Raw genomic sequence first — 27947 nt, forward strand, 5'->3', positions numbered from 1 at the left:
AGGTCAGAGGACAACTTGTTGGAGTCCACTATTTCCTTCCACTGTGCAGGTCCCAGAGATTAAATTCAGGTCGCTGCCTTTACCCACTGAGCCATCTCACCAGCTTGTAAGATAGAAATTTCAGTAGCTACTAAACTTAGAAGCTCAAATTTAATATAAAAAGTCTTATTTGTCCCAAATCTAAGAACATGCAATGAAGCTTTCTGGGAAGATATTTTTATTCGTTTGAATTCCTTTTGTTACAATTATGACATCGACTTATAAAGATGTCAGCATGCATCTACATGGAGAAAAACCATCCATAAGGACCCCCGATCCTGTGAGACCCCAGCTGAATGGGGTTAATGTCTGTGGAACGTGCAGGCGTCCAGCAGTTCTGTGAAGTGAAACACAAGAGAAAAGACCATCATTCCTCACCATTCCCCATCATTCCCACACTCTTCTCTGCTCCAGTGTCCTGTGTTTTTAAGAGCAAAGTTCTTGAAAACATGTCGGGAACTCTTCTGTCTTCTAAAAGTCAGTCATGGTTAACTGAGATGATTTAAGACCCTCACAGACACTCTGTATTCTAATGTCTATCCTTAAACACCGTACTGCCCTTTCTTCCCACTTTCAGTATCTCTAGCACACAATATAATGCTATAAAAATTCAGGCTTATGCCCAATAATTATATTCTCTGTTTTAATTTTATTTTCCCAGTTACTTTCTTTTTAGACAGCTATTCCATCTAAAATACGTATACCAAGACTTCCTTAGTGCTAACTATGCTGTATTTGTTTTTATTAATTTTGCGCATTTAATATAAAACATTCAGAAATCAATCTGTCATCAGTCCTTCGATCCGTCCCGTGGTGTATACAGCTTGTGCCTTTTCCCAAACCCCCAGTTGATAGCAATAGTGTGAATACACATCAGAAGACCTTCGTTACCAAATGCTCTCAAGTTCTGGAACACTTCTCGCCTCCTTCAGACAATTTAGCATTTCATAGACTGTTCCTTTCCCTCTTGTCTAGCTAAATCGACTCAGTGGTAACAGAATCCTTCTGCAAGGCCAGGAGAAAGTTTCCACTTCTCCACGCCCTTGTCCATGCCAGCTGAGAACTTGACACATCTGAGTTCTTGATATAAACATACTGACTTTGAGCCTTGTGTTATGTCTACTTGGTGGTCCTTCCATTCTACTTACCAGAGGACAGGCACTGTCTAAAGTTGTCCATCAGGGTAAGGTACTGTGGTCCTAGGTATGTTTCGTATGTTGTCTTGTTCTGAAGGTTAGACAAGCATTCTGTGTCATCACTGAACAGCAGGTCCTTAGCTGAGGAGCCAAACATCTGGAACATCATTTTCTCAAATCCATTTCTTCCAAAGAGCTCCTGAATTGAGACAGACAGTAACCGAGGGTGCCAGAAAATAGAGAGGTGTCAGCTCCGTCTAGCAGACCAAAGACTTCAGCACTGCTCATCTCCAGCCCTTGGAGAACCCCAGGACACAACAACAGTTTAGGAAATACTTACTGTAGTAACAGAAAGCATGGTCTGTGGGTTGGCATCCCGTCTTCATCTCTGCCTTGCTATGTGAACTTAGGGGAATTCTTTGTTAAGCTGAGTCAACCTCAGTCTGCTCATTTGTGAATGGAGACAGTAATATCACATGTGCAATGATGTATGTAAAGGCATGTAATTAGAAAGCTGGCCATACGTCACTGCTTAGCTAGTCCGTGCCTGGTGCTTCTCCAGATGTCTGGATCGCCCTCCCAGGTCTGTCCACTGCCTGAGATGGACTCTTGCCGCTTTGCCCCTTCTATTCTCTGGAGCTCAGCCAGTTCCATATTTCCATCCTACCTGCCTGCCTTAGTTTACCTTCTTTGTAGCTAACATGGCAGCTTGTCTTCTAGGAGACTTTTCCCTGCAGATTCCACAGTCAAGATACTTACTTTAGTGGTTTTCCTGGGTGTGAGGGTTAATTTTGGTTGTCAATCTGACACGGCTAGACAGAGGGTTTCTCAGTTAACCAAAGCCTCTGTCAGATTGGCCCATAGGCACATTGATGGGGCATTTTTTTTTCTTTGATAATTGATATAAGAAGGCCCAGTTAGCTGGGCGATGGTGGCGCATGCCTTTAATCCCAGCACTCGGGAGGCAGAGTCAGGCGAATCTCTGTGAGTTCAAGACCAGCCTGGTCTACAGAGCTAGTTCCAGGACAGGCTCCAAAGCCACAGAGAAACCCTGTCTCGAAAAAAAAAAAAAAACAAAAAAAAACAAAAAAAAAAAAAGAAAGAAGGCCCAGTTAACTGCAAGTGGTACCATTTCTCAGCAGGTAGGTTTGGACAATACAAGAAAGATAGCTGAATGTGAGCCTGGAACAAGACAGTAAGTAGTGTTCCTTCATGGTCTCCACTTCGGTTCCTGCCTCCAGTTCCTACCTGGCTTCCTCAGTGATGGACTACAACACGTAAGCCAAATAAACCCTTTCTGTGCCAAAGTTGCTTTTAGTTTGGTCTTAGCCCAGCAATGAGTAGCAAACTGGGATTCCGGGCCACTGTCCTTTAACAGGGATGTGAAGGGGGGAAATATGATAAAACATGGATTTCTCCTTTGGGGAACCTCCAAGAAAGTAGTGTCTCCTCAACAGGCAGAGGAGACTATGGGTTTTCCTTTAGACTGTTTAGGTTAGGTCTCTCCTACTCCAAAAGATCAGATCCTGTCATTTCCCAGTAAGGTCAGAAAGTGTCTAGATGTTTGGCTCTTTAACTTCAGACGATGCCCAGCCTATCCAGGTTATGGAGACAAATTCAGATTGACCCACAAGTTAGCTAGGGAAGTCACTGTTTCGCTTTACCTACGCTTAACTCAGTCAGTGAGCCAATGCTCCCTTATTACACCCGAAGAGAGAAGGGATTGATTCTCATGGAAAGTTGAGGGGGCCTATGAGATTCTGTGTGTTTACTCAGGGCAATGAATCCCAGGCTGCTCTCTTAGCTCCTTAGAGAGCTACAGAATAAATGGACATCAGCTACAAGCAGAGGCAGGACGAGGATGCCCAGGGCTCTCTCCTCATGGAGAAAGAGTATGAGCTGGGCTGGGTATGGGTGCATGGTGTCAGCACAGCTCTGGGAACTAGCACTAAGTCATAGGAAGTAGGCACTGGTGCCCATACCTGTTGGTTGAAGAGTATTCTGCGAGCAAAGTCGACCTTATCTTCCCTGGAGAACACAGCATGGTTTGGCACTCTGGCTAGGTGGCAGCTCTGAGCCTCAGTCACAGGCTTCCTGGTGCCATCAAGACACAGCAGCTCAAAGTCTTTCTGTTTCAGGCCCTTAGCCCAAGACTCAGGGTTCTTCCCTAGGGAGAAAAAGATGGGTCAGCCACAGCTTACAGCTTTGGTCCAGAACTTTGATCTGGAATATCAAAAGAATGTCTGTCCATCAGAGAGTCAGACATGCTCACACAGCCCATGGCTTTGTGTGTTTTTTCATCTGGGGTCAAGGCCAGGATGATAATTAGCCTCACCGAGCCTGAACAGATTGGAAGAAAGTTAAAATGTGAGATTAAAATGCTAGGACCCATTCACTGGGGCCTGCTAGGTTTAGCTATTAAACTTCCCCAGTTGTGTCTTGGGGAGCCACCTTGCCAGGAAGACTCCACAGAAGGAAAGCCCAGTGCAGGCACCTACCATCAGTGTTCTGTAGAACTGTGGGGTGCTTCATGAAGGCCACGTCCCCCTTCTCAACCAGACACCTGCGCAACAAGGACAAGGTCAGCAAAGAGCATCAACAGAAGTGAAAGGGAGCTGCCAAGGGGGAGTCACACCCCTTCTTCAGGTTCCCCAACTCCCACACAAGCAACTCTAGCCCCTGCAGGACCCTCGGGTGGCAGATGACAAAAGCAAAGGGAAGATAGAACTGCTCAATGACTTGAATTTGTAAAAAACACCATTCAGGTCCTTGTTTTAAATTCTCACCACTTTCCCCAAATGGGGTGCTTGTGTTCTCCCATTAACAGAGACATGTAGGGAGAGACAGCACCACAAGACGCTACAATCAGTGTGGAACCATAGCTGTGAAGGAGTCACATTGCACTCATGTGTCACTCAACTGATAACAGTGACATACATCTCTAGACAGGACTGATCCTTAATCCCATGGGGAAATGTGCACCCGTATTCAGGTGTGTGTGTGTGTGTGTGTGTGTGTGTGTGTGTGTGTGTATACAAAAAAAGTCAGAAAATTAATTCTGTGATATCAGCTTGATGGAAATGTCTAGTGATTGATTACCAGGGACACTGTTAGGATTTGAATATGAAATGTTACCCCCAGGCTTGTGTGGTGAAGGCTGAGTCACTAATTGGTGTCAGCTGGTGGGAACTTTAGGAGGTCGGGGGTCACGCCTGTGAAGGGTGTATCTTGTCTCTCCCATCCTGTCCCACATTAGCTTCCTCCTGGCCATTCTGAGGGAGTCATTTGTTCCCTCCACTCTTCCATCATGATGCTCTGCATCACTTCAGGCCTGTGCAATGGAAGAAGGTGACCATGGATGGAAACCATGGGCGAAAACTCCTTGAAAATGTTCTCTTTGGAATTTGTCAGCACTGTGAGAAACTATCACCAGTTCCTCCCCAGGCTTCTTTCTCTCTTGAATTTGGGTGACTCTATCTATAACTGGGGTCAGTTGTGCCCATTCAGACTCATGGGAACCCCCACCTTACTTCTTTTCTTTGTGGGCTCTTCCTACAGAATTCCATTCTTGAATGGGAATGGTCACCTGACTTAGATCAGTAGGCACCTCAGGACAAGGCAGACCGAGCAAGACCGCCTGCTTTTTAATCTCAGAGGTACAATCCTGGTCTCTAATCTCTACTCCTGATCAGTGGTCCTCAGAGCCAGAGGCTAAGGCTCATCAGCATCATACCAGCATGTTGGAAACCCAGTGCAGGTACCTGAGCATCAGCACCCTGGACACCAGTGCAGGTACCTGAGCATCAGCATCCTGGAAACCAGTGCAGGTACCTGAACATCAGCATCCTGGAAACCAGTGCAGGTACCTAAGCATCAGATCCTGGAAACCAGTGCAGGTACCTGAGCATCAGCATCCTGAAAACTCAGTGCAAGTACCTGAGCATCAGCATCCTGAAAACTTGGTGCAGGTGCCTGAGCCCTACTAGCCTGATGGGTGAATGGGAGAGTGTGGACATGGTGACGTGAAATCTGCTTTCCCAAGCCCCCCCACACACCCCCAAGTCTGAGTCATGGTCACTCTGAGAACCACATTGTCAGACCGCCACTCACTCACTTTGTGGTTTTCTCACCTCCCACTAATCTACGCCTTTCCAATTCCTCCCAGAATGCATACACTGTGCCTCCTGCTACCCAGAGAAAATACAGGAATCATGTGGTGGCTTTCTCCCCGTGCTCTTCTGTAAGACCTGCCAACTGTTTCCTCTTTATACTGTTTAGCCGGAGGAAGCTATGTCTCCCAGGGGCACAGGTCCTCACCAGGTACTCTGATGATTCCAGCCCCACCTATGATCTCAGTTATACTTATTCTCATATAATTTTAATCTTTCTTTGATTTCAGAACTGTTTCATTACCATTTAAATGCCCTCTCTGGTTTTTGTTATTTTATTTATTTTATTTGTATGAGTGTTTTGCCTGCATAAAACGCTGTACACAGCATGCATGCAGTGCCCATGGAGACCAGAAAAGGGTGTCAGTTCCTCCAGGAACTGGCATTACGCAAGTTTGTAAGCTGCCATATGGGTGCTGGGAATCAAACCCAAGGTAGTGGTTTGCCAGCTGAACCATCTTCCCCAGTCCCTGAACAGATTCTTAAACTGGGTTCTGAAGAAATTGAAAGGAGAGAAAACAGAGTGAGCAAGGATATTTAATTTCAAGTATTTTTTGTTGCAAAGAGTGAAGAAGACATGGTTGCTTGAATTCATCTTTTGTTTGATGGAAAAAATAACAGCATGTTTACAAGCTGGTGGGAATGACCTAGTAAACAAGAAAGTGTGGAACCCTGATGGTTCATTGGTTATGGGCACAGTACTTAGGAAGAGAGAATGTGCTAATGAAGGAGAAAGAGAATTGATAGGATGATGCCCTTAAGATGGGCAGGAGAGGCTCTCTCTATGGGTGCAGGACTGGGCTCTGCCAGGAGAGGACAAGTGTCCAGAATGAAGGCTGGGAGACAGCATCCAAGGGTACCGATGCTGGCAGATGCTACCGTGAAGATGATCCAGTACTGAGGCTTTGTGGGCTTCCTCTTCTAATTGCTTTGTCTCCTAGGAAGCAGTAGGAACTCAGAAGCATGCATCTTTTGAATTTGGTCATCATTGCTTGAAAAACAAGCCAGACAGCTGGAGGCCTCAGTCCACCAATCTCATAGTTTAGCCAGAAGGAGGGACAGACACTGAGGGCAGAATGACAATGACCATGACTGGTCATTAAATGTGTGTGGGTGGACTGTAGGAAAACAGGATGTGGCTGCAGGCGTGAGAACAGGAAGTACTCCCAGAATTGGAGTGTACCAGGATGAATGAGGCTGGGGGAGTGAGATGGCAATAGTGAATGAGATATTTGGAGCTAAGATGGTTCTCTGTGTGCTCCTGATAATTTTCAGGCCAGTCAGAGCTCCATAGTAAGGTTCTGTCTTATTTTGGAAAAAAAGACTCATGCCACCAAACTTGGCAATCTGAGTTTGATCTCTGGAGCCCACATAGTAGAAAGAGAAAGCCAACTACCTCAAGTTGTCTTCATCTTCACATGTACACTATCGTGTACAAGTCTCTCTCTCTCTCTCTCTCTCTCTCTCTCTCTCTCTCTCTCTTTCTCATACACACACACAGATAGATAATCAAATTTTTCTTTGAAAAAGTATTGATGTTGGGTCAAACCTAATACAATATACCTTATGATATAAAACATTTCAAGCTAGTTTGGCCTGGATTTAACATTCAGCAGATATTGTCGTCACTAGTGCATGACTGATAAGAGAGGGAACAGTTTGGAGGGCAAACTCTCCTGGAGTACATAGGGACGGGAGCATTTTCTAGACCACCACACGCCACCTACACAGCATTTACTCGACCAGCACCACCACCACCCTGCCATCAGAACACATCTAGCTTGGCTCATCATGCTTAGAACTCAGTCTGCCTGCTCAGCCAGGTTTACAGGGTTCAACGGGCATAGCCACTAGATGCTGACCCAGCAGGTCAAAACCCAGAGCCCTCCTTCTCCACACTCCAGTCTGCAAACCTCTATTGCTGTCCTCACTCTGGTGTGGTTAGTGCCACCCATGCCCTCATAAGTCTTGTTGGCTTACTTCTGGATGACTCTTGCTACAGATTCTCTCAGGCTGAGTTCCTCTCATTTAGTTCTCTGCTTTTCTGGTCCCTCTGCTCTCAAATGCCTTCCCCACGTACCTTTTCTAAAGCTGTCCCCTGCCCTGGTCACTGCCACATCAATCCCTACTGTGTGAGGATCTTGACCATCATCCAAAGTACATGACAAGGCTTGGATCCAGGAGCTGGGGAGAAGGTTCAGTGGTTAAGAGCACGTACTGCTCTTCCAGAGAACCAGAGTTCAATTCCCAACACGCATGTGGGGCAGGTGACAATCACCCATATCTCCAACTCCAAGGTCTCTGATGCCCTCTTCTGGCATCTTTAGGCATCTGTATATATATGATCATATTCACACAGACATATAGACACAGTCACACAGAAATAGACACAGACACACACAGAGATATGGACACGCATACACACATCAAAATTAAAATAAAGTTTAAGCTCAAATTTTAAAAATATCAGGGTTCTGAGGAGATGGTTTTAGAGGTGAAACCAAGAGGAGCTGGGGCCTTGTGAGAAATCCTGAGGTCACTGGGGCATGCCTTTGAAAGGAATGGTTGGACCATGCTGATTCTACTTGATCACAGACTAGAAGCTCTAAGACCATGAGACAAAATGAACTTTTTTTCCTTACAAGATGAGAGTCTCAGGCATTTTGTTACAAGGATGGAAAGCTCCCTAACAATGTCTCCCCTGGTCCCTCTACTGTATATGCAGTTGAGAAGAATTCTGCTTGCTTGTGTGCTTACTGTCCTGCTCCTCCACTGGGGCATGCGGTAGACAAGATGGCGCTACCTAAAACAGCACCTGGTATGTCTCTGTTTTCTTAAATGGATGGAGGAGCCTAGACAGATCTATTATAAAAGATATTCAAGCAACTGAATGTAGGAAGCAGGTGTCTGGGTCTCTCCTGAGACTGACAGCTGAACTCTAACAGAGCCCATGGCTCATCCACAGTCACACAGAAGAAAGGAGGGAAAGTAGACTCTGCACCCCCAATCCTGCCCTGCCCAGGTCCCTGAAGTGCCCTCAGGCAGCTGGGCCAAAGGATTATTCTCTTAACCTTGATGTGGGATTCCCCTCTGTATGCTGTGAATACCATTGGTGAATAAAGAAACTGCCTTGGCCTGTTGATAGGGCAGGATAGAGCTAGGTGGGAAGGGGAGATCTAAACTGAATGCTGGGAGAAAGGAGGCAGAGTCAGTGAGAAGCCATGTAGCCCCACCAGAGACAGATGCCGGAACTTTACCAGGTAAGTCACAGCCTCAGGACAATACACAGATTACTAGAAATGGGTTAAGATTTAAGAGTTAGCCAATAAGAAGTTAGAGCTAATGGGACAAGCAGTGATTTAATTAATACAATTCTGTGTGGAGCTAATTAATACAATTTTGGAGCTAAGCTGCTGGGCAGTCGGGGAACAAAATAGCAACCTCCTACAACAGAACCTGGCTGAATATCAGACCATAAAACAACTGGAATTGCAGTAACTCTGTTCTCCAGATCCAGCTCCTTTTAAACTGACACCCAAGGACTGGAATGATGAAAAGGATAGGGGGATGAGGGGGCCGATGGGGCAATGCCAAGAGAAAAAAGAGCACAGATACTAACCTGAGAGCTCCGCTAGAGCCATGGTATCCCTCATGGCTGTTGGCAGCACACATGTGGGCTGGGTTGTCGCCACCAACACACAGAGCACAGAGACTGGAGCCTGGCTTAGACCCTGGGGCACAGCTGCGACTGAAGAACTCATCTGTGAAGAAGGACAGCCAGACAGCTCTTCAGCGATCACGGGAAAGCCCCAGGGCTTGTCCCCAACACTGTCCATAACACAAGCTGGAAAAGTCTGCCAGATACTATGGGCCTGTAGGCTGAAGATGGGTGCCCCAGTGTTACATAAGAACTTTGGGTGGAGCCTGGCGATGGTGGCACATGCCTTTAATCCCAGCACTCGGGAGGCAGAGGCAGGCAGATCTCTATGAGTTCGAGACCAGCCTGGTCTACAGAGCTAGTTCCAGGACAGGCTCCAAAGCCACAGAGAAACCCTGTCTCGAAAAAAACAAACAAAACAAACAAACAAAAAAGAACTTTGGGTGGCTTTCCAGGCAGCAAGATGTCTCTGTCAATTCTAGAGTTTTGGAATTTGCTTACAAAGGACTTCTTGTTTACTTACGTAAAATTATATCCTTCTGGAGTCTTTGGTAGAATTGAAGAATAGATAGTTATAATTATAGTTTTCCTTAGTTATGATAAAAGATAGAGATAAATATTGTAACTATAATTACTGCTTGGTAACTTTTGTTGTGTGTAATCTTACTATGTTAAAGTTAAAACCTTCCTTTTTATTTAGACGAAAGGGGGAGGTGATGTGGAATTCCTTTCTGTGTGCTATAAATATATTTTATTGCCATTTGTTAATAAAGAATATAGCCAGCCTGGAAAGATAGAGAGAAAGAGTAGACAGAATCAGGGAGAAGTCAAGTAACCACCAGAGAAGAAAAATGCCTTCACTCTGGTACTGGTAAACCACAAGCCTCATGGTAAAATATAAAATAATAGAAATTGGTCAATTTAAGATGTAAGAGCTAGATAACAATATGCTTAAGTTAACTGCCCAAGCAGTGTTTTAGTTAATACAATTTCTGTGTGGTTATTTCGGGTCTGGGTGGCCAGGAATGAATAAGCAGCCTCTGACAACAAGAAGCCTTTAATGCCAGCACTTAAGAGGCAGAGACAGTTGGAGCTCTGAATTTGTCTACGTAGTCTACATAGCAAGTTCCAGGACCACCAGGGCTACACAGAGGAACTCAAACAAAAATGGTAGTGTTGAGATCAATGGAAGAAGTTATCCAACATCCTCCTCTAGCATCATACACGTGTGCACACATACGCACACATATCCACACCCTGATGAACACATATATATCATTCATGCAAAACATCCATACATATGTGCACACATACATATCCACACCCACATGAATACATGCATACATCATACATGCAAAACTAATTTTTTTTCAAGACAGGGTATCTCTGTAGCTTTGGAGCCTGTCCTGGAGCTAGCTCTTGTAGACCAGGCTGGCCTTGAACTCAAAGATCTACCTGCCTCTGCCTCTCAAGTGCTGGGATTAAAGAAAACTAATTTTTTTTAAAAAAAGAACAAGAACATTATAGAATAAAAGAAAAGATTGTAGACAGACAATGTAAAGGGACTGGCTGGAGATGGACCAGACTGTGAGCTCATAGAAGTCTGCCCCTGTCCCCACACAGGGCAGGGGTGATGAGGGACAGATAGATAATTAGACCTAACAGAGTGGAAATGGGGAGGCTTGTTTAACTTACACCCGTGTTTTCTGATCTCTGCTGTCTTGGTCTTTCCTTACGAAGTTTGTCATTGTGACTTCAAGTCAGGAAGGGAATAAGAAATCATGGCTTCCAAGCCTAGCACTGGGTTCCAGGGAACTACACTGAGGACACTGAGCATGGGCCCCTCCTTCTTACACCCTAATACCTATGGGTACCTGTCAGAACTCAAGCAACCACACCCATGGATCTGCATATCCCCTCTTGCTCTAGGAAGAAGGATTATGACTCTATGAAGCTGGAGACAGAAGGACCCTCAATAGACCTGGGAGTCAAGACAAGAGATGAGGGGTGAGTAGAAGCCTACAGACAAGGGAGTGGGCCCTGAAAAGGCTGTGGAGAAGCTGAGTCCATACATAGCACAAAAATCTTAGTGGAGGCTATTCAAGTAGACCAACAAGAGAGGGGAGTGGGGTAGGGGCTTGCTTTGGTCAAGACCCCAGGGGATCTTATTGTGTGGCTACTGTCCTTTCTCCCTAGAGAAATGAGGAGGCTCTGAAGTGATTTACACAATGCTGGGCTCAACGCATTGGCACACAGTCTAATCCACACTCTGCAGAAGTCTAACTGACCGAGAGGAGGATGGGATCAAGGGCTGATGCGCAGCTCAGGTGGCAGGCTGCTGAAGTGGGCCAGGAGAGACGAGGGTCAAGTAATGAGAGACGGGTGGGAGGAAGAGAAACTGACATTGCTGGGCAAGGAGGACTCCGGAGTCCTCCACTGTGCTAGGCAGTTCTGGGACATTACCAGAGTAGGACAAAAGAACTCAGTTTCAGACAGGATGAGTTTAATACGCCTTTGAGATTCTAAAGAGATACAGCAATAGACAGTTCACTAAACAAATGTTTGAGCTGGATGTGGTGATACATGCCTGTGATCCCAGCTCTTGGGAGGCAGGAGGATGGGGAGTTCAAGGTCAGCCTCAGCTACGTGATGAGTTTGAGGCCAAGTGGAACTTCATGAAACCGTGTGTGCATGTGTGCATGTGTGCGTGTGTGCGTGTGTGTGTGCACGTGCGTGCGTGCGTGCATTTGTAGGTCAAGGAGAAATCTGTGTTTAGGAGTTGTTACCCTTTAGACCCATAGAAGTAGCATCCATCATTTTATCCAGTGCACATCAAGAACCCAGTTTTGCATCCCATGACGATTGAGCCGCACTTGGATGTGAATGCTTAGAGACCAGGGAAAGAACTGCCTTTTGCAACTCAACTCTTTCTTAACCAGATTAGAAAGAATGGGCTCTTGTAGGAGCTGGAGAAAAACCAAGTTGGGGCCTTTTCACTCCTCCCCTTTCTCCACACATGCTTGTTTTGATGTGAGTCTATAGCCCTGAGGGCAGGTGGCTGTAAAGAAAGGGAAAGGTAGGGCTCACCTTCTGTCTGTCAAGCCCTTGGCCCAAATACCTACTTAGGACATTCCTTGCCATCCACTGAACTGAATTTCCCCCAACTCAGGTACAAGCTCAAGGAAGACACCACTTCCCCTTGAGAACACACTTACCAAATTTGCAGGACCCCGTTTGGTTGTATATTAAACCCAAGGGGACGGTCCAGCCAGCAGAAGTGCCAACTGCTGTGTGGCAGGACTTCTTGCCTCGAAGAGAGTTCCAGGTGATGCCAACATCTGATTTCTTAACCACAGCCACAACATAGTAACCTTGCGGTGGAGACACCAAGAGACAAGCTCTTACTGTTTGGAGGAGAACAGACAAAAGCAGGATCTGACACGCCCCCTTCCCCACAACACTGAATGGCTTCTCTGTGTGATGGAGAATAGGAACTTGGTTTCTCCATTTTCTGTTCTGTTCCATCCCTCGGCTGGTATGTGGAAAGTGCATAGCCAACGTTTGCCTCCAAGTGTAGCCTTAGGATGTGTGAGAATGGAGGGGTGGAAGTGGCCTGAGGGGGGCTCTGCTTCTCCTTCAGCACCCCTTTTCTTATTGTCCTGCCTTCACTTATAAGATAATGCTACAGCTCCCTAGTGGGAGCGAGAATTCTTGCCTCCTTCCCGATCCATGGGACTAGCAATAATCCACCAGTTATTTCTATCCAAAGAATATGCCACCAAATTGTGTTCATTTGTGAGTCTGATCTGAAGAAGGAATTGGTAAGATTAGATAGAATTATACTCTTTAGAATTAGAAAGCAATGTGATTCACCACCACCTCTGTTACACACACACCCTGCCCTACCTTCATGTGTTCAAATGTGGGAAGTTGGGGCTCAACACGGCAAATGGAAGACTTGTCTCACTCGCTATTTCTTAAGTGACTTCAGGTGCCTACATTTCTGTTTAGTGACATGACAGCCAAAACTCATCGTGTGTACTGAGCCTCCTGTTGTGAGGGAAGAATGGGTGAATCTGTAGGTTCCCAGCAGTGGTGCTGGTGGTAGAGGCAGTGCTAGACTCTCATGGTAAAGCAGATTCTACCGAGTGGGCAGCTAGCCTCTGACTGGGCTGTTATACAAGCAGCTAAATACTATCTACTAGTACTAAAACACTAGTACTGTCTTTGGGTCTAAGGTTTTTATATTTACAACATTAAATACTATTGTCTATCTTTGATTCTGTGTGTGTGTGTGTGTGTGTGTGAGTGTGTGTGTGAGAGAGAGAGAGAGAGAGAGAGAGAGAGAGAGAGAGAGAGAGAACAGACAGACAGACACACATAGAAACAGACAGAAAGAGATAGAAAAGACAGAGAATGACAAGAAAGGGAGACAGAGAGACAGGAAAGACAGAAGCAGAGAGACAAGTGAGACAGTAGGGAAAAAGACAAGAGAGATAGTAGATACAGAAAGATAAGAGAAAAACAGAGAGTTGGTGTGATCATTTGATGGTTGACTTGACAGGATCTAGAACCACCTTGGAGATAAAGCTCTGGGCATGTAATGAGGGATGACTGGGTTAATTGAGGTTGGGAAGCAGGTACCATTTCCATAAAAAGGAAAAAGCTGCCAAGCCCTGACATTCATTTCTCCCTGCTTTCCGACTACTGATACAATATAACCAGGCAGCCTCTCACGCCCACCACCTTGCTTTCAGCACTATGATGGATTGTATCCCCTAGCACTGTAAACTAAAATAAACCCTTCCTCCTGTTGGATGCTTTTGCCATGGCAACAAGGAAAATAACTGATGTATTTGGTTCAATACAAAGCCTTCTCCACACATGTTCTGATCGAACCTTTTCTACCATAGCCGACATTTGTCTGAACTGTCTTCTAAACATCCTTGGTGACCTACATTTGCATATGACTGAAGCTCCTAGGAATCCCAACTGCTCTTGAAACAGGTGTGTTGTTTCTAACCATAAATGATCAGACTAGCATACTCGGCTGACAGTGGCCAGTCCTTGACTTTGGGAATGAGGAAACAATGCAGAGAAGACTTCTTAGCCATGAGTCTAGAAAGGGGAGAGCTTTGGGGTCCTGTCTTACAAGGAGATTAGGGTGGGCTGCTGTAGCTGAGCAGGGACATGACACTTCAACTTTGCACTCTGGTGACCTTTGTGAAGCCTGGCCCAGGGGCTTCTGTGACCTGGTGCTCAACAGGGACAAAGCCCACCTGAGGCTGAATGTGCTATGCTGGGCCAATCCCTCAGCTCCCCAGATCTCTGCTGAGCCTAAGTAAGAATCTGGTGTTCACCCTGAAGCTCTGTGTCTCAGTGAACTTTTAAACCTTATCATTAAATCCAACATTATCATTAAATCTAACAAAACAAACTTCCAGCCCCAGCCAGGGAGTGTTTGACTCAATAGAAAGAACCCAATAAGTTTCATTTCCAACAGATTCCCAGGTGATGCTGATGATGCTGGTCCAGAAAACACACCCAAGGACCACCATGCTCCACCTGCAACTTTCAAGACTGGACTCTTCAGGGGAGATATAAGCTCCTTCGGCCTATGTAGAGAGGCCAGGCAGGAGAACTTATCTCCTGGGTGTCTGTCCTGGTTAGCCTTATGTCAACTTGATACACAAACTAGAGTCATCTGAAAAGAGGAAAACTCAATTGAGAAGATGCCTTCATGAGATTCGGCTCTAAAGTATTTTAAAAAAAAACCTTTATTTAACTTTATTTCATGCATATTGGTATTACAATGTCAGATTCTCTGGAACTGGACTTACAGATGGCTGTGAGCTGCCATGTGGGTGCCGGGAATTGAACCCGGGTCCTCTGGAGGAGCAGTCAGTGCTCTTAACCACTGACCCATCTCACCAGCCCTAAAGCATTTTCTTAGCCAGTGTCTTAGGTTTTCTATTGCTGTGAGGAGACACCATGAACATTGTAATTCATATAAAAGAAAACATTTAATTGCAGTGACTCGCTTACAGTTCAGAGGTTTAGTTCATTATCGTCATGGTGGGAAGCAAGACAGCATGCAGACAGACATGGTGCTAGAGAAGGAGCTAAGAGTTCTTACATCTTGACTCACAGGCAAGAGGAAGTGGTCTGTCTCACTGGGTATGGCTTGAGCATATATGAGACCTCAAAACCTGCTTCTACAGTGCCACACTTCCTCCGACAAGGCCACACCCACTCCAACAAGCCACACCTCCCAATAGTGCCAGTCCCTTTGGGGATCATTTTCCTTCAAACCACAATTTGGGAGGACCCAGTCCATTGTAGATAGCTCCATGCCTGGGCTGGAAGTCCTGGGTTCTATAAGAAAGCAGGCTGAGCAAGCCATAAGGAGCAAGCCAGTGAGCAGCACCCCCTTCGTGGGTCTCATCATGAGTTCCAGCCTCCAGGATCCTGCCTTGTTTGAGTGTCTATCCTGACTTCCTTTGGTGATGAACTGTGATGTGGAAGCATAAGCTGAATAAACCCTTTCCTCTCCAGTTTGCTGTTTAGTCATGGTGTCTCATCCCAGCAATAGAAACTCTAAGACAGGCTGGTTCATTTTAAAGATCAGGTTAACTCCCTCATCAATAAGTTCCAGCTAACTACAGGGTAGTTCCCATTTTCCTCCTCTTCTTCAGCAACCCTGCGAATCTCCTTCTCACATGAGGCCTCACCTGTTCCTAGAAGTGCCCAGATGGCTCCTGCCCCAGTGCTGATCTTCATGCAAGGATGGGCACATGACAGGAACACAGTGCTGTGTCAGGAAGCTCAGCTACAGCCACTTCTGGCTGTGTGCCCCTGGGAAACCACCTAGTCCTTGGGCCTTCGTGTCCTTATCTAGATCCCATGGAGCAATGATGTCCATTCTACCAGATTGCTGAGGAGAATAAACAGGAGCCGTGCTAACAGAAGTCTTTTCAACCATGGGGTGCCCTGCAGACATCAATCATTATGACTGCCTTGAGACAGTTTTGTATGTCAGCAATAACCTGGGCTTCTTTTTTCAACTCTAATAAGTTTGGTTTTATATATATATATATATATATATATATATATAAAATTATGTGTGTGCATGTGTACCTGCATGAATCTATGGGTACAGATTTCTGAAGGTACCAGCAGAGGCCAGAAGAGGGCTCCAAAGAGGAAACTGGAATTACAGATGTTTGTGAGTCACCTGATGTGAGCACTGGGCATCAATCTTGAGTCCTCAAACCTGGGTCCTCTGTAAGACCAATCATCATACTTCACTGCTAACCTCTCTCCAGCCCCCAATTGTGTTTGCTTTTAAGGCTTCTGTTATCCTCTTTCCAAGCATCAGGCTCTGCTTTTAAACCCCATGTTCCCGACCCACTCACCTTCCAAAGGTGCATTCACACACTGAGACCCCAGCCTCTCACTGCCATGTGTAGACACTAAAAAGAAAAACAGAAACACTGAAGGTTGTTGTGCGATGTTCGATTGCATTCCAACAATAAAGTTTTCTTTGAATCAGAGGGCCGAGCTAGCTACTAGCAGATCAAAATTGACCATAGAGGTCTGGGAGGACTGGAGACAGATAGAGAGACAGGAAGTAGTAGAGTGGGGCTTAGAGAGCTTCTCGGCTCTTTTGAATGGAGGAACAAAAGAGAAAGGAGATCACTTCTCCGCTGCTTCTCTTACCCCATATCTATCTCCCGAGTTTTTATTGAAAAATTAGATAAATGCATCAGAAGGTCCATATTAAACCCTCATGTAAATTACTCTATCCAGGCTGTGAACTTCTCAACCTCAACTGAGATTGACTAAAATGAGAAATGTGTATTTAGTGATCTGTCACTGGCTGTCAACTGGCAAAGGTTCTATGGGTGCATTTAACCCCCTCTCCTCCATTCCAGAATCCCCCCAAGACTCAAACAGATACAAAAATAAAACAAGGTACCCTTTGAAGAGGAGGAGAAGAGAGACCACAGCAGATATTGGCAGAGGTCCTTTTGAAGTAGCTGTCTGGTTCTGATATCTTCCCTGAGCTAACAGCGAGTCTAACTCACGGGCATTTGGCAAGCACTGTGGCAGCTCTGCCCACTCCAGACCCTCAGTATTGTTACAGCCATAGTAAGAGGTATGATCTTGAACTCTGTCTGTCTGTATCTGTCCTGGCAGGGGCAGAAATACTGAAGAGAGAGACACTTGTTCCCCCTCACTTTGACTGTCAGACTATTGAAACAGTTGTCCCCAAGGAACTGGAATTTCTCTAGAAATATTGTTCTTGGGAAAGGAAAGACTAAAGTACTACTACCAGCCTGGGGAAGAATTTGTCTCACAAGGAGAGACTTCATATAGTTCTGACACTTGTCAAACCACCTTGCAGGGGAATCTAAAAGACATGTTGGATAAATGATGGGTGAGACCACACCATGACCAGGACAGCTCATCTGTGCATATCTCTTGCCTTCTATTTAAATTTGAACCTTCATATTAGAATCTTGAAGATGGACTTGGGGGGTCACGATGCCTCCTATTGTTTCTCTTCCTTGTGTGGCTATGGTGAATAAAGCCTCTCTCTCTCTCTCTTTCTCCCCCCCCCCAACTTTTCACTATTATGTGACTCTTAAGTTGGTGTATTGAGGGGAGTGGTTGAACTGTCATGGCTGCCGGGGCCCAGTCCTTGATCCTAAAACCTTTGCAAACAGGTCTAATACCCACATATATAATATATAGCTGAGCTGACTCTGTTGGGAAGTAGAAGATTCTACTTCAAAAGCCCTAAGATACAAATATAGTATCATTATCTTACCAGAAAAAAAAATGGCACTATTTTATCACCTTTCTGTGTCCCCACCCAGAGAGAAACAGAGAGTCCCACCCACTCACGGTAGTTCTCGCCCAGGACGGGAACCAGACCGCAGTGGCCAGCAATGTAGGCAAATCCTCCATCCAAGCTCATGGCATCTGCTTCTCCTTTCTGAAGGTAAGAGAGAAATTGGTCGTGAACTGTGTGGCTGTCTTCCATCCCACCGACCCTCAGAGTCTTCGACTCATGAGTTCCTGTTGTGTGTACTTATTTAACCAGACTGTGGCACTCCCAAATCTTCTGCCATGATAACATGGAAATTAGAAAACCAGACCTGTCTTTGTCCTGTTGGCTAGAAACAAAGATCTGACTCAGGCCGTGCCCTCGGGATATCCCTGTGTCCTCCTAGGAGATCCCAGGACATGCACAAAGTACCCTTTCTTTATGACCATTGCCACTTAATTCAGCAACCCATGTGCCAGGCTCAGATACTCTGTTTAACCTGGTTCATGGAAAATGCTTTCTTTCAACCAGTGGAATGAAATCTGTCCCCCAAATCCTATTAGCACTGCACTCAATGGCACAAGAAATGTTTTCTAACAAACAACTAATAAATAATTAACATAATGATGAATAACCATTAAACAATTCACTCGTAATTAACTTGCTAATTCAATCATTTTTTTTCTAAACAGAGCAACTAATGTATTTTTATAGTCCTACATAAGATCACTGAGATAAAAGTAGTTAACTGGAGTGTAGCTCATACTTGTAATTCCAGCACTGGTGAGGCTGAAGAAGGAGAATTTCCACAAGTTCAAGGCTAACCTGGGCAGCATAGTGAGTGCCAGACCAGCCAGGGATATAGAGTGAGACTTTGTGCCAAACACCAGCAACACTAATGCACATTCATGTCTGTGCTTCACTTTTGACTCCTCGACAGCCCTAGAAATCTAAAAACTAACCAGGGTAGGGAAAAGGTACCCTGTATCAGGCTCTTCCCCAGCATTGTGCAGTGGCTGGGCTGTAGATCAATGGGAAGAGGAAGAGCCAACTTTAATGCCCAGTACCAGCCAAATGGCAAACAAACTCTCAAAAATAATAATAATAAAAAAAATAAACGAGTGACACACTGTGAACGCACATATTTAAACACTGAGCAATGAATCACTCACCATGCCTCATAAAGTCAAATAAAACAGAGCATGTCATTTGATAACTAACAAGCCAATGCATCAAGATGTTAAATGATTTGTCTGATGGATGGTCTATTTTCTACAGTAACCACGGCGCCACATTGCCTCCAGGACCTGGCTATCCAAAGTACACATCCCTAAATACTGTAAGATATGTATAGTTTTTCTCAAGACAGTTTCTCTGTGTAACAGCTCAGGCTGTCCTGGAACTCAACCTGTAGACCAGGCTGGCCTCGAACTCACAAAGATCTGTCTGCCTCCTTGAGTGCTGGGATTAAAGGTGGGTGCCACCCTTGTCCTGCAAATTTTATGTTCCTAAAATGACCAAAAAGTACCCTGAGGGCTTTGATGAGGTTTAAGAGAGTTAATGGAAATTTACATGTTGTGTAGAAAGTAGCTGCAGCCAAGACTTTAAATAATAAAAGTAGCTAACACGTATTAACAGCTTGCCCTATGCCAGGCGATATTCAAGAGTACTCAAGTTGTAATCTTTACAACTGACAAACTTTGGAGACTACAGACCCAACAAAATCTGAATCCCATGGGTTAGTGCCGAGAGATTTACCCCAAATCAGAGGCCCCGATGAAGAAGTGGGACTTCCTACCGTGATGGCAGCAATGCAGTCCTCAGGAGTCTCCTCCGTGACACAGGCTAGCGCTTCACCACTCACGGCACTCCAGTGGTCACACTTGGTCCTCTCCTGTTGGCCCACTGCACACCACTGCACCCTCTGTGAGTCTTCCAAACCTAGGATGCATAGAGATGATGCAAGGACCCCCCCCCCAAAAAAAAAATTCCCAGATGACTGCAGACATGCTGCCCTACGGGGCATCACTGAAGGCAATGAGCAGATGTGACTCATTTCATGCCACAGTCTCCGGCTGCCTGTCATTGTCTAGGAGAAATAGAGATCCAGGCGTTTGTGAAAAATAGTGACAGTGGAGCTCTCCCCTCCCTCCTGATGTCACCTCCCCAGGGAAGCTTCTCAGCTCTCCATCCCAAAGCTGGGCCTTCTGGGACTTTCCTTTGCAGAGCTTCCATCCAGGCAGTATCCCATGGAAGTCACGTGTTCTGCTCTGATGGTCTCATTGCTGATGTTCACCCCAGTGTGTTAGCTTCCACTTAACACTCTGTAGATGCTCAGGGACTATTGTTGATTAAAAGGAGGGTGAAGACAGAGAAGAAGCAAAGAATGGGATGGAAAAAGCCAGGGGAGGGTGGCAGCCGCACTCAAAACCTTTCTAGTTCTGCTCCTGATTGTGGTCGTGGCCACGATCCCATGTCAGCTTGGGATGGACCATCCTCCCTATTAAACAGTCCTGTCTGCCACTAGGTGAGTGGAGCCAGTTAACACAAGAATCCAGAGCCACCATTGCTTTAAATTGTCTATCATATAAAGGTCCTCAAATCCCTTTTGTAGGGACTGGAAGCACACCTCAGTAGCAGAGTCTTTGCTTTACATCTGTGAAGACCTGGGTTCAAGTCCCAGTACCACCACTTCCACCATATAACATTTTTGTCGTTAAATAACTTAGATCTTTTCCCAGGCTCGGCAGAACATCTGCTCATCAGCCCAGGATATTGAGTAGCTCTCGAGGGCTTTACAGATCAATAAGGTTAGGCGATATTCGCAGCCACCAGCTAATTCTAGTCCACGACTTCTGCCTCACTCTGTGGTGAAGCTGAGGGTCCCTCCACAGGGCCTGACATACCTCTCTTTAGTTTCTTAATGCCAGAAAAATACTCATATCCCAGGTACAGGTTGATGTCCATCTTTGGAGGAATTCTTAGAAATCCATGAGCAGCATCAGTGAACAACAGGTCTTTCCCGTGAGGGGAGCCAAAGAGCTGGAAAGCAGATGACTTGCCATGTCCAAAATGTTCCTGTTCAGAGGCAGGAGAAGGAATGGAGGGACACTGTTGACATGGGGTGAAAATAACGACAAAATGAACCCGAACTAGGTAAAGGGAAGGGAGAGGAGAGCCACATGGTCATCCTTGGCCACAGTTTCTTCCTGCTGTTCCAGCTGCCTGCAGTTAACAGCACTTCGAAAATACTAAATGGAACGTTCCAGAAAGCAATAAATTTTAAATAACTTTAACTATAGTGAGTATACAGTTGTATTTTCTATATATTATTATTCTTGAAAATCCCTTACTACGCTTAATCTATATATTAATCACTATCATATATCTGAGTGCACAGAAAAAATACAAGACAGCTGTTAACTCACAGTGGTTTGAATTTGATTTTTTTTTAGCACAATGATAAAGGTTTACTGGAACATAGTTCACTGCATCAAGGAGTATCTATCTATCTATCATCTATCTATCTATCTATCTATCTATCTATCTATCTATCTATCTATCTATCTATCTGTAGAGTTTAAGACTTTCTGCAGTTACAGGAATCCACTAAAGATTTTTATTTAGTTTTTGGGTCTTTTTGTTTTGTTTTTTGTTTTTGAGACAGGGTTTCTCTGCAGCTTTGGCTGTCCTGGAACCGGCTCTGTAGTTCAGACTGTCCTTGAACTCATAGAGATCTGCCTGCCACTGCCCAGTTCCACTGAAGATTTTAAAGTAATCCTTTACACATAGAGGGAGATATCCTGTACACAAAAGCAGTGCCCAGGGCTTCTAACAAGCCTCTTCATGGAAAGTTTTACTCAAATTCCATCTAGTCTGAGTCATATAGACTCGGGGAACTGCTAGGGTCTGACCCACAGTTGGTCTTGTGCCATGCAGCTGCGGGAGGACTCTTGCTGTGTGTTCCCATGGGCAGGGTGATGGCTGCCTCATGCTTGTCTGCTTGCCCTAGTGGCAATGCTAGACTTCTCCCTGAAGTTGCTTGCTCCAGCACATTGCCACGAGGGCTGCAGGTGTCCTGTACCCTCCCTTTACTCCAGGTTTCTTGCTAAGGACCAGTTATGAGAAGCAAACAGTTTCTTGTCTTTTCAAGCCTCCAAATACTTCAAAGGACCTTTGCCTGTGTCTCCTTGGCCTGGCCCACAATTGTTCCTGATTATATCTTATAGTAGCACCTCCCATGTGCGCCTTCAGGGACTGCATTTGCTAGGTTTAGCAGGACATGTCTGTAATCCCAGCTCTTGGGAGGAGGAGGAGTTCCAGTCCACTACTGGCTACACAGCAAGTTCAAGGCCAGTCTGGGCCATGTGAGACCTGTTCCAACAAAAACCAAAGCAGAACAATAACAAGAACAAAAGTCAAATGACTGTATTTTGCCTCGCAGCGCTCTGCATGGAATGCCATCTACTGCTGTCCCTAATAATCCTTTTCCCTTTCTTTGGGCACACATAACTTATACCCAGGGCTCAGAATTCTCCCCAGGATGCCCTTCAAATAAATTCCTCCATTAAAGCACAAAGTACATGGCTGGTATTCTCAAGGTTGTGCAATCCCTTGTGCCTGCGTGGATTCAAGGACAGCTCTGTTTAGTTCATCTCTGAGCCTGAGTACTGTGTTGACAGAGATGGGACAGGGTACAGATGCTGACTGGGAGAGAGTGCCACCAACACAGAGGCAGTGCTCCAGATCTGGGACCTCAGTCAGGGGAGTCCCAGGCTGGGGTGGGTCCATGAGAGAAGCACTTTGTTGACACAGAAGGGGCTCTTTAGAACTGAAAGAGTGAAACAAGAGAGGAAGCGCTTCTGAGAGTCTTTAGCTCCCAGGATGGTGAGGCCAGTCACGTGACCCTTATGACCTCTACTGCCTGTAATAAACACAGCCCAGGTAGATTGTTAGTGAAGGGATCGTGTGCTAGCACCACCCACTGTGTCCTGAACACACAGACTTCTAGTCTGCAGTCAGATGGCAAGTAGGACCCAACACACCACACACACTCTATACACACTGAAGAAGGGAGCTGTACGTTGGGGAACGGATGTCGGGCAGGGGTACCTGGGCGACTCTGAGAAGCTCTTGGATCAAGTCCTCTTTGCCGTCCACGCTGCGAGCCACGACAACATGAGAAGGGACCCGGGCCAGGTGGCACTGCTCGTATTCCTCCACTGGCCTGCGGGTGTTGTCGGGGCAGAGCAGCTCGTACTGGTCCCTGTCTGCTTTCTGTGGCAGTACCTCTGAGGAGGGAAAGTTCAGGTGAGCAGAATGAGCTAGGAGCCGTGTTGACCTCTGCCCACCACCACAGAGCGAGTGGGCTGAAGGGGACAGAATTCTTTCCAGACACGCTTCACACAGGTGAGAGAGAGCAGAGGACTCCGCAGGGAAAACAACTGGTTTACACTCTCATTGCAGGTCACCCAGGGTTGGGTACCACACCTGGCCAAGGCACCCTCCAGCTGCCCATTCCCCTGTAACTCTGCAAATAAAAATGGTGACAGCAAACACACATTGAGCAATGACCGCCCACGCGACTGTACACAGGGCTCATGGCTGCCCAGGCCTCTTTGTACCTAAAGAAGGCCAGACATGGAATGGTCACATTATAGACGTGAAGAAACAGAATCAGCGTCTCGGTGGTGCTGCCATCCTGGGGCAACTCACATCCCTCACAAAAGCAGCTAAGTTCTCCAGAAACAGAGCCTGCTGGGAGAAAGCAATGAGAGAGGCTGAGGGTGAAAAGGAGGCTAAGGTCCCAGTTGGGGAACTCTGCATGTGCAAAGAAGAGGTTCCTCGCCGGGCGGTGGTGGCGCACGCCTTTAATCCCAGCACTCGGGAGGCAGAGGCAGGTGGATCTCTGTGAGTTCGAGACCAGCCTGGTCTACAAGAGCTAGTTCCAGGACAGGCTCCAAAGCCACAGAGAAACCCTGTCTCGAAAAACCAAAAAAAAAAAAAAAAAAAAAAAAAAGAAGAGGTTCCTCGAACGCCATGTTGATTTTCAGTGCATTTGTACATCGAAGTCCTAATCCCCAGGGTCTCCAAGTGTGACGTTACTTTAAAGTGGTCCTTACAAATGTCCACCAGTAAGATGTGACCATAATGGAATAGAGTGGGCTCCTAACTCAATACAACTGGTGTTCCTGTGAAAAGAGGAAATGGGAAAGAGGTGTGCACGCAGGGAGTCTGCCATGTAAACATGAAGTCAGACAGTGAAGATGTAAGATATGTGTGTACAAGCCAAGGAACACCAGAGATGGCCAGCCAGCCAGAAAGAGTCTTTGTCAAATCCTCAGAAGGCACAAGCCCTGCTGACACCCTGATCTTGAAATTCCAGCCTCCAGGAAAAGGACATGATGTGTTTCTATTGCTTAAACCACCTAGCGTGTGGCACTTTGTATTGGCAGGCCTGGAAAGTGAACACAGACAGTCTTTGGGACTGATAAAAGTCTTGTACCGAAAGAGGAGGAGCTGGCCTGGTAGTGCAAGCCTATCCCAGCTACTCATGAGGCTGAGGTAGGAGGATTGCAAGTTCATGGCCAGCCTGGACAATAAAGTGACTGCAAGACTAACTCAGCCAACTTAGTGAGGCCATGTCTCAAAATGAAGGAAGTAAAAAGAGGGCTGGGAGTACATGGCTCAGTGGTATGGCCCTTGCTGGATGTGCAAAGCCCTCATTTCGATCAGTACTGGAAAAGGGGGGCAAGAAGAAAGTAGGGGGTTACCATTAGATTCTGGGGATCATTATTCTTTTTTATGAACTATCATAAATTCAGTATGTCACAGAAAATACACATGTAAAATGTTTATATTAAAAAAATATTGACTGAATATGGAAACACTGACCTGTAATGAAAAATCCAAAGAGCCAGGTGTGGTGGAGCATGCCTTTAAGGTAGAGGCAGGTGGATCTTTGAGTTCGAGGCCAGCCTGGTCTATGAAGCAAGTTCCAGGACAGCCAGAGCTTTTACACAGAGAAACCCTGTCAAGAAAGAGAAAAAAAAAAAAAAAAAAAGGAAGGAAGGAAGGAAGGAAGGAAGGAAGGAAGGAAGGAAGGAAGGAAGGAAAAGAAAGAGAAGAAAAATCCAAGGAAAGAATTTTTATTTTAAAAATTAATTAAGTAACTTTAGGCAGGGTCTCACTATATAATCTTGGCTGGCCTGGAACTCAATATGTGGACCAGGCTGGCCTCAAATTCACATCATCCTCCTGCTTCTGCTTCCCACGTACCACCTTGCCAGACCATGAATATTCAGTAATTTAGTAACAATTAAAATTTAAGTTAAAAGGAAATCCATGTGCTCTAACAACCTCAGGAAGAAAATGCCTTTCTGCCTCACTCACCAGATGGCCAAGCAGCGGTGGGGTGGACCCTGGCTTACCATCGCCAGTCACTTACATCCCACATGGAGGAGTGTTTCAGAAAACTCTCCTTGGAAGGCAAGAGGAGGTCTTACTACCATGGTAAATGACTTTCTGCAAAGGTAAGTCAGAAGGGGACAGCCTGCTCCTTCCCAGAGGGAGGGTCATTTAAATCTCCATAGTAAGTGCTAGGAGATGCCACCTGCTGGTACAACCATGGTAACACAGGCATCCAAAAGCTGCAACGATAATTATTAGAGACAGCTTGGTTCTGGAAAATAAGACCCCAAAATAGCCTTAGTCATGAAATTTGTTGATAATAGGACACACCCCAATTTCAAAACTGCTAACACACCAGTCCAGTGTGCAGCGATGCGAAGGTGAACTGTGAATGGCTGAGCAAATGAGCAAAGGATGCTGACGTCATCACATGGGAAGGCCATCTAGGTTGTAACCAAGCCCAGGGTAAACTGTGAGGACCTGGAAGCTTCCTGGAAGCGTTTGTTATAAAGCCGAGCTAAGCATCAAGCTAAACATTGAGCGGCGTAGTGAGTCTGTATCTGATATTTAATCGAATATAAACCAAAAATCTGGCCAGGCCTAGTGGCTTTTTTTCTGTAAACCCAGCTATTTTGGAGGTTGAGCTATTTTGGAGGTAGGAAATTTGAGGCCTTGCTTGGGCTACAGAGTGAGTTGAAGACAAGCTGGGAAACTTAGTGAGCTCTTGTCTCAAGAGACCAAAAATATTAAATGAAAAGCTAAAGAAGGTTTAGGAATGCAACTCTGTGATGGAGAGTTTGCCTGGCACGCATGAGGCTCTGGGGTCAGTGTATAGAGTTTATACACACACACATGAACACATGCATGCACGTGTACATACACACACACAAAGTCCAAGAATATATAATATTAACTTGTCTGAAATTGCTCCTTTGCTTGTTTGAGCTAAATTGTCCAAAATGGTGGAAAGGTTTACTGTGTTATTTTGTTTTTAAATTAAATATAAGGAGAGGTTTGTTCCTCAGGAGTAAAGCATGTGTCTAATGCATACAAGGCACTTGGTTTAATGCCTGACATTGCAGAAACAACTTCTTTCATTATTGGAAAGTAACAAATAGCAATCCAAAAATCAGGTTAACTAGATTTATAGAGGTGTCTATAGGTTAGCTGAGAGAGCAGGGGAGGGGTGGGTGCAGGTCCCTGATAGGGAGGTGGTCAGCAGATGTGAGCTAAGAAGAATAAGTGAGGTCCTAAATAATGCAGGAATGGGGGAATGCTTTCCTAAAGTCCCTTCTGTGGCACTAACCGTCTCAATATCACTATCTTCTAGAAGTGAGACAGAGTCCAAGCCTTTGGCCAGGCTGGGGCCCACTTTGCTCTTTGTCCAACACTTACCAAACACTGTCAGGTGCCTCATGAAGCTCACATCCCCCGCACCATCCTGCAGACATCTGCAGACAGGACAGACAAGGTCAGGCACTCTGCCTGGGAACACACCCCACCTGGCTCTTGTGCAATGCCTCTTAGGATCTGCTGGGGCCTTGCTCACAGGTTGTCAGGCGTCCGTCTGTATTCAGAGAGGCAATGGCCTTATCTGAAGCCTTTAAAACATCACAGCCAAGCTGAGCCATGAATCAGGCAGGAGGCCTGGACACCAGCATTGCAGGCAGTTCTGGAGAAGGATGTCAAGGCAGACAGGACCCTTGCCTGCCTCTCAAAGAGCAGCTCCAAGCCACTGGCTTGATTTTGGCTTTTAAAAGTCATCAGATAGCCCCAAAACCCAGCTAGTCCTGCTCTGGTTTGAGCAGTCACCTTCTTCTCTTACAGAGCATGGAAAGCCACGGGCAAAATACCAAAGGTGGTTAGCTGGGAAGCTCCTGCAGCCCGTGTCTGCAAATCCCAGTCCCCTGAGATGAGTCTGGACCACCCTCCCCTGGCACTTCGGTTATCATGAAGAACAGCATGTTATGGTCCCAGCTTTGGGGAAACAGTGAGGTCTCCCACAAAGAAGATTGTTCCTCGGGATATTTTGGAGCAGGGGTAGGCCATGGGAGGGACTCAGAACATCTGGGTGTCAGGAATTTGTCCTGTTTGATCCTGTGCCTTTGTCTCCCTATGATGGTTGGTATTATCAACCTTGGCTGGATCATATAACAAAGGTCATATCTGTAAAGCAGTTTCTAGGTTAATTAAGGTGGGAAGACCCACCCTAAACGTGGATGGTACTGTTTTATGGGTTGGAGCCTAGCAATGATAAAAAGCAGTAAGTGAGCGGCACACCAGCCTCCCCAGCTCCGTGCGACCAACTGGCTCATGCTCCTGCTGCCAGGCCTTCCCCATCACGATGGACTGTATCCTCTCAGACCATGAGCCAAAAATAAACTCTCTCTTTCTTAGGTTGTTTCTCGTCAGGTATTCAGTCACAATTACAAGAACAATAACTCATAGATGCCCAGCTCCAGAGCAAGGGATTCTCACTCACTTGAGGGCCCCAGAGTAGCCGAAGTATGGTTCACTGGAAGAGCAGGCACACTTGTCTGTCCCCTTCCCCACACACAGTTGGCAAAGGCTGGGAAACGTCTTTCCATCCGCACAGGGGACGCAGCTGCTGGAGAAGAACGTGGCTGCTGCTGCTCAACACAGAGACACGGGCCACAGGGTGTGAGCTGGCTAAAGCCATCGGATTGTACATGTGTGAGTGT

At 45.9% G+C, this 27947-nt stretch overlaps 1 protein-coding gene across 1 annotated transcript in view; it reads right to left on the reverse strand.

The window, feature by feature from the left end:
• Window positions 1-238: 238 nt before the first annotated feature.
• The window catches only part of LOC130873113 (inhibitor of carbonic anhydrase), a 38974-nt gene continuing 11265 nt past the window's right edge, over window positions 239-27947 (reverse strand). Inside the window, exons 5-17 of the mRNA XM_057767672.1 lie at window positions 27728-27875; window positions 26641-26696; window positions 22948-23126; window positions 20742-20913; window positions 19634-19776; window positions 17913-18003; window positions 16418-16474; window positions 12218-12373; window positions 8964-9105; window positions 3674-3738; window positions 3158-3342; window positions 1188-1374; window positions 239-376 (exon numbers count right to left, since the gene is read on the reverse strand). Of these exons, the coding sequence (XP_057623655.1) occupies window positions 342-376; window positions 1188-1374; window positions 3158-3342; window positions 3674-3738; window positions 8964-9105; window positions 12218-12373; window positions 16418-16474; window positions 17913-18003; window positions 19634-19776; window positions 20742-20913; window positions 22948-23126; window positions 26641-26696; window positions 27728-27875 (1616 nt within the window). The 3' untranslated portion in view covers window positions 239-341. The remainder of the gene's footprint in view (window positions 377-1187; window positions 1375-3157; window positions 3343-3673; window positions 3739-8963; window positions 9106-12217; window positions 12374-16417; window positions 16475-17912; window positions 18004-19633; window positions 19777-20741; window positions 20914-22947; window positions 23127-26640; window positions 26697-27727; window positions 27876-27947) is intronic.

This window comes from Chionomys nivalis, chromosome 4 (genome assembly GCF_950005125.1).
Source record: "Chionomys nivalis chromosome 4, mChiNiv1.1, whole genome shotgun sequence".
Taxonomy (NCBI): Eukaryota; Metazoa; Chordata; class Mammalia; order Rodentia; family Cricetidae; genus Chionomys; species Chionomys nivalis.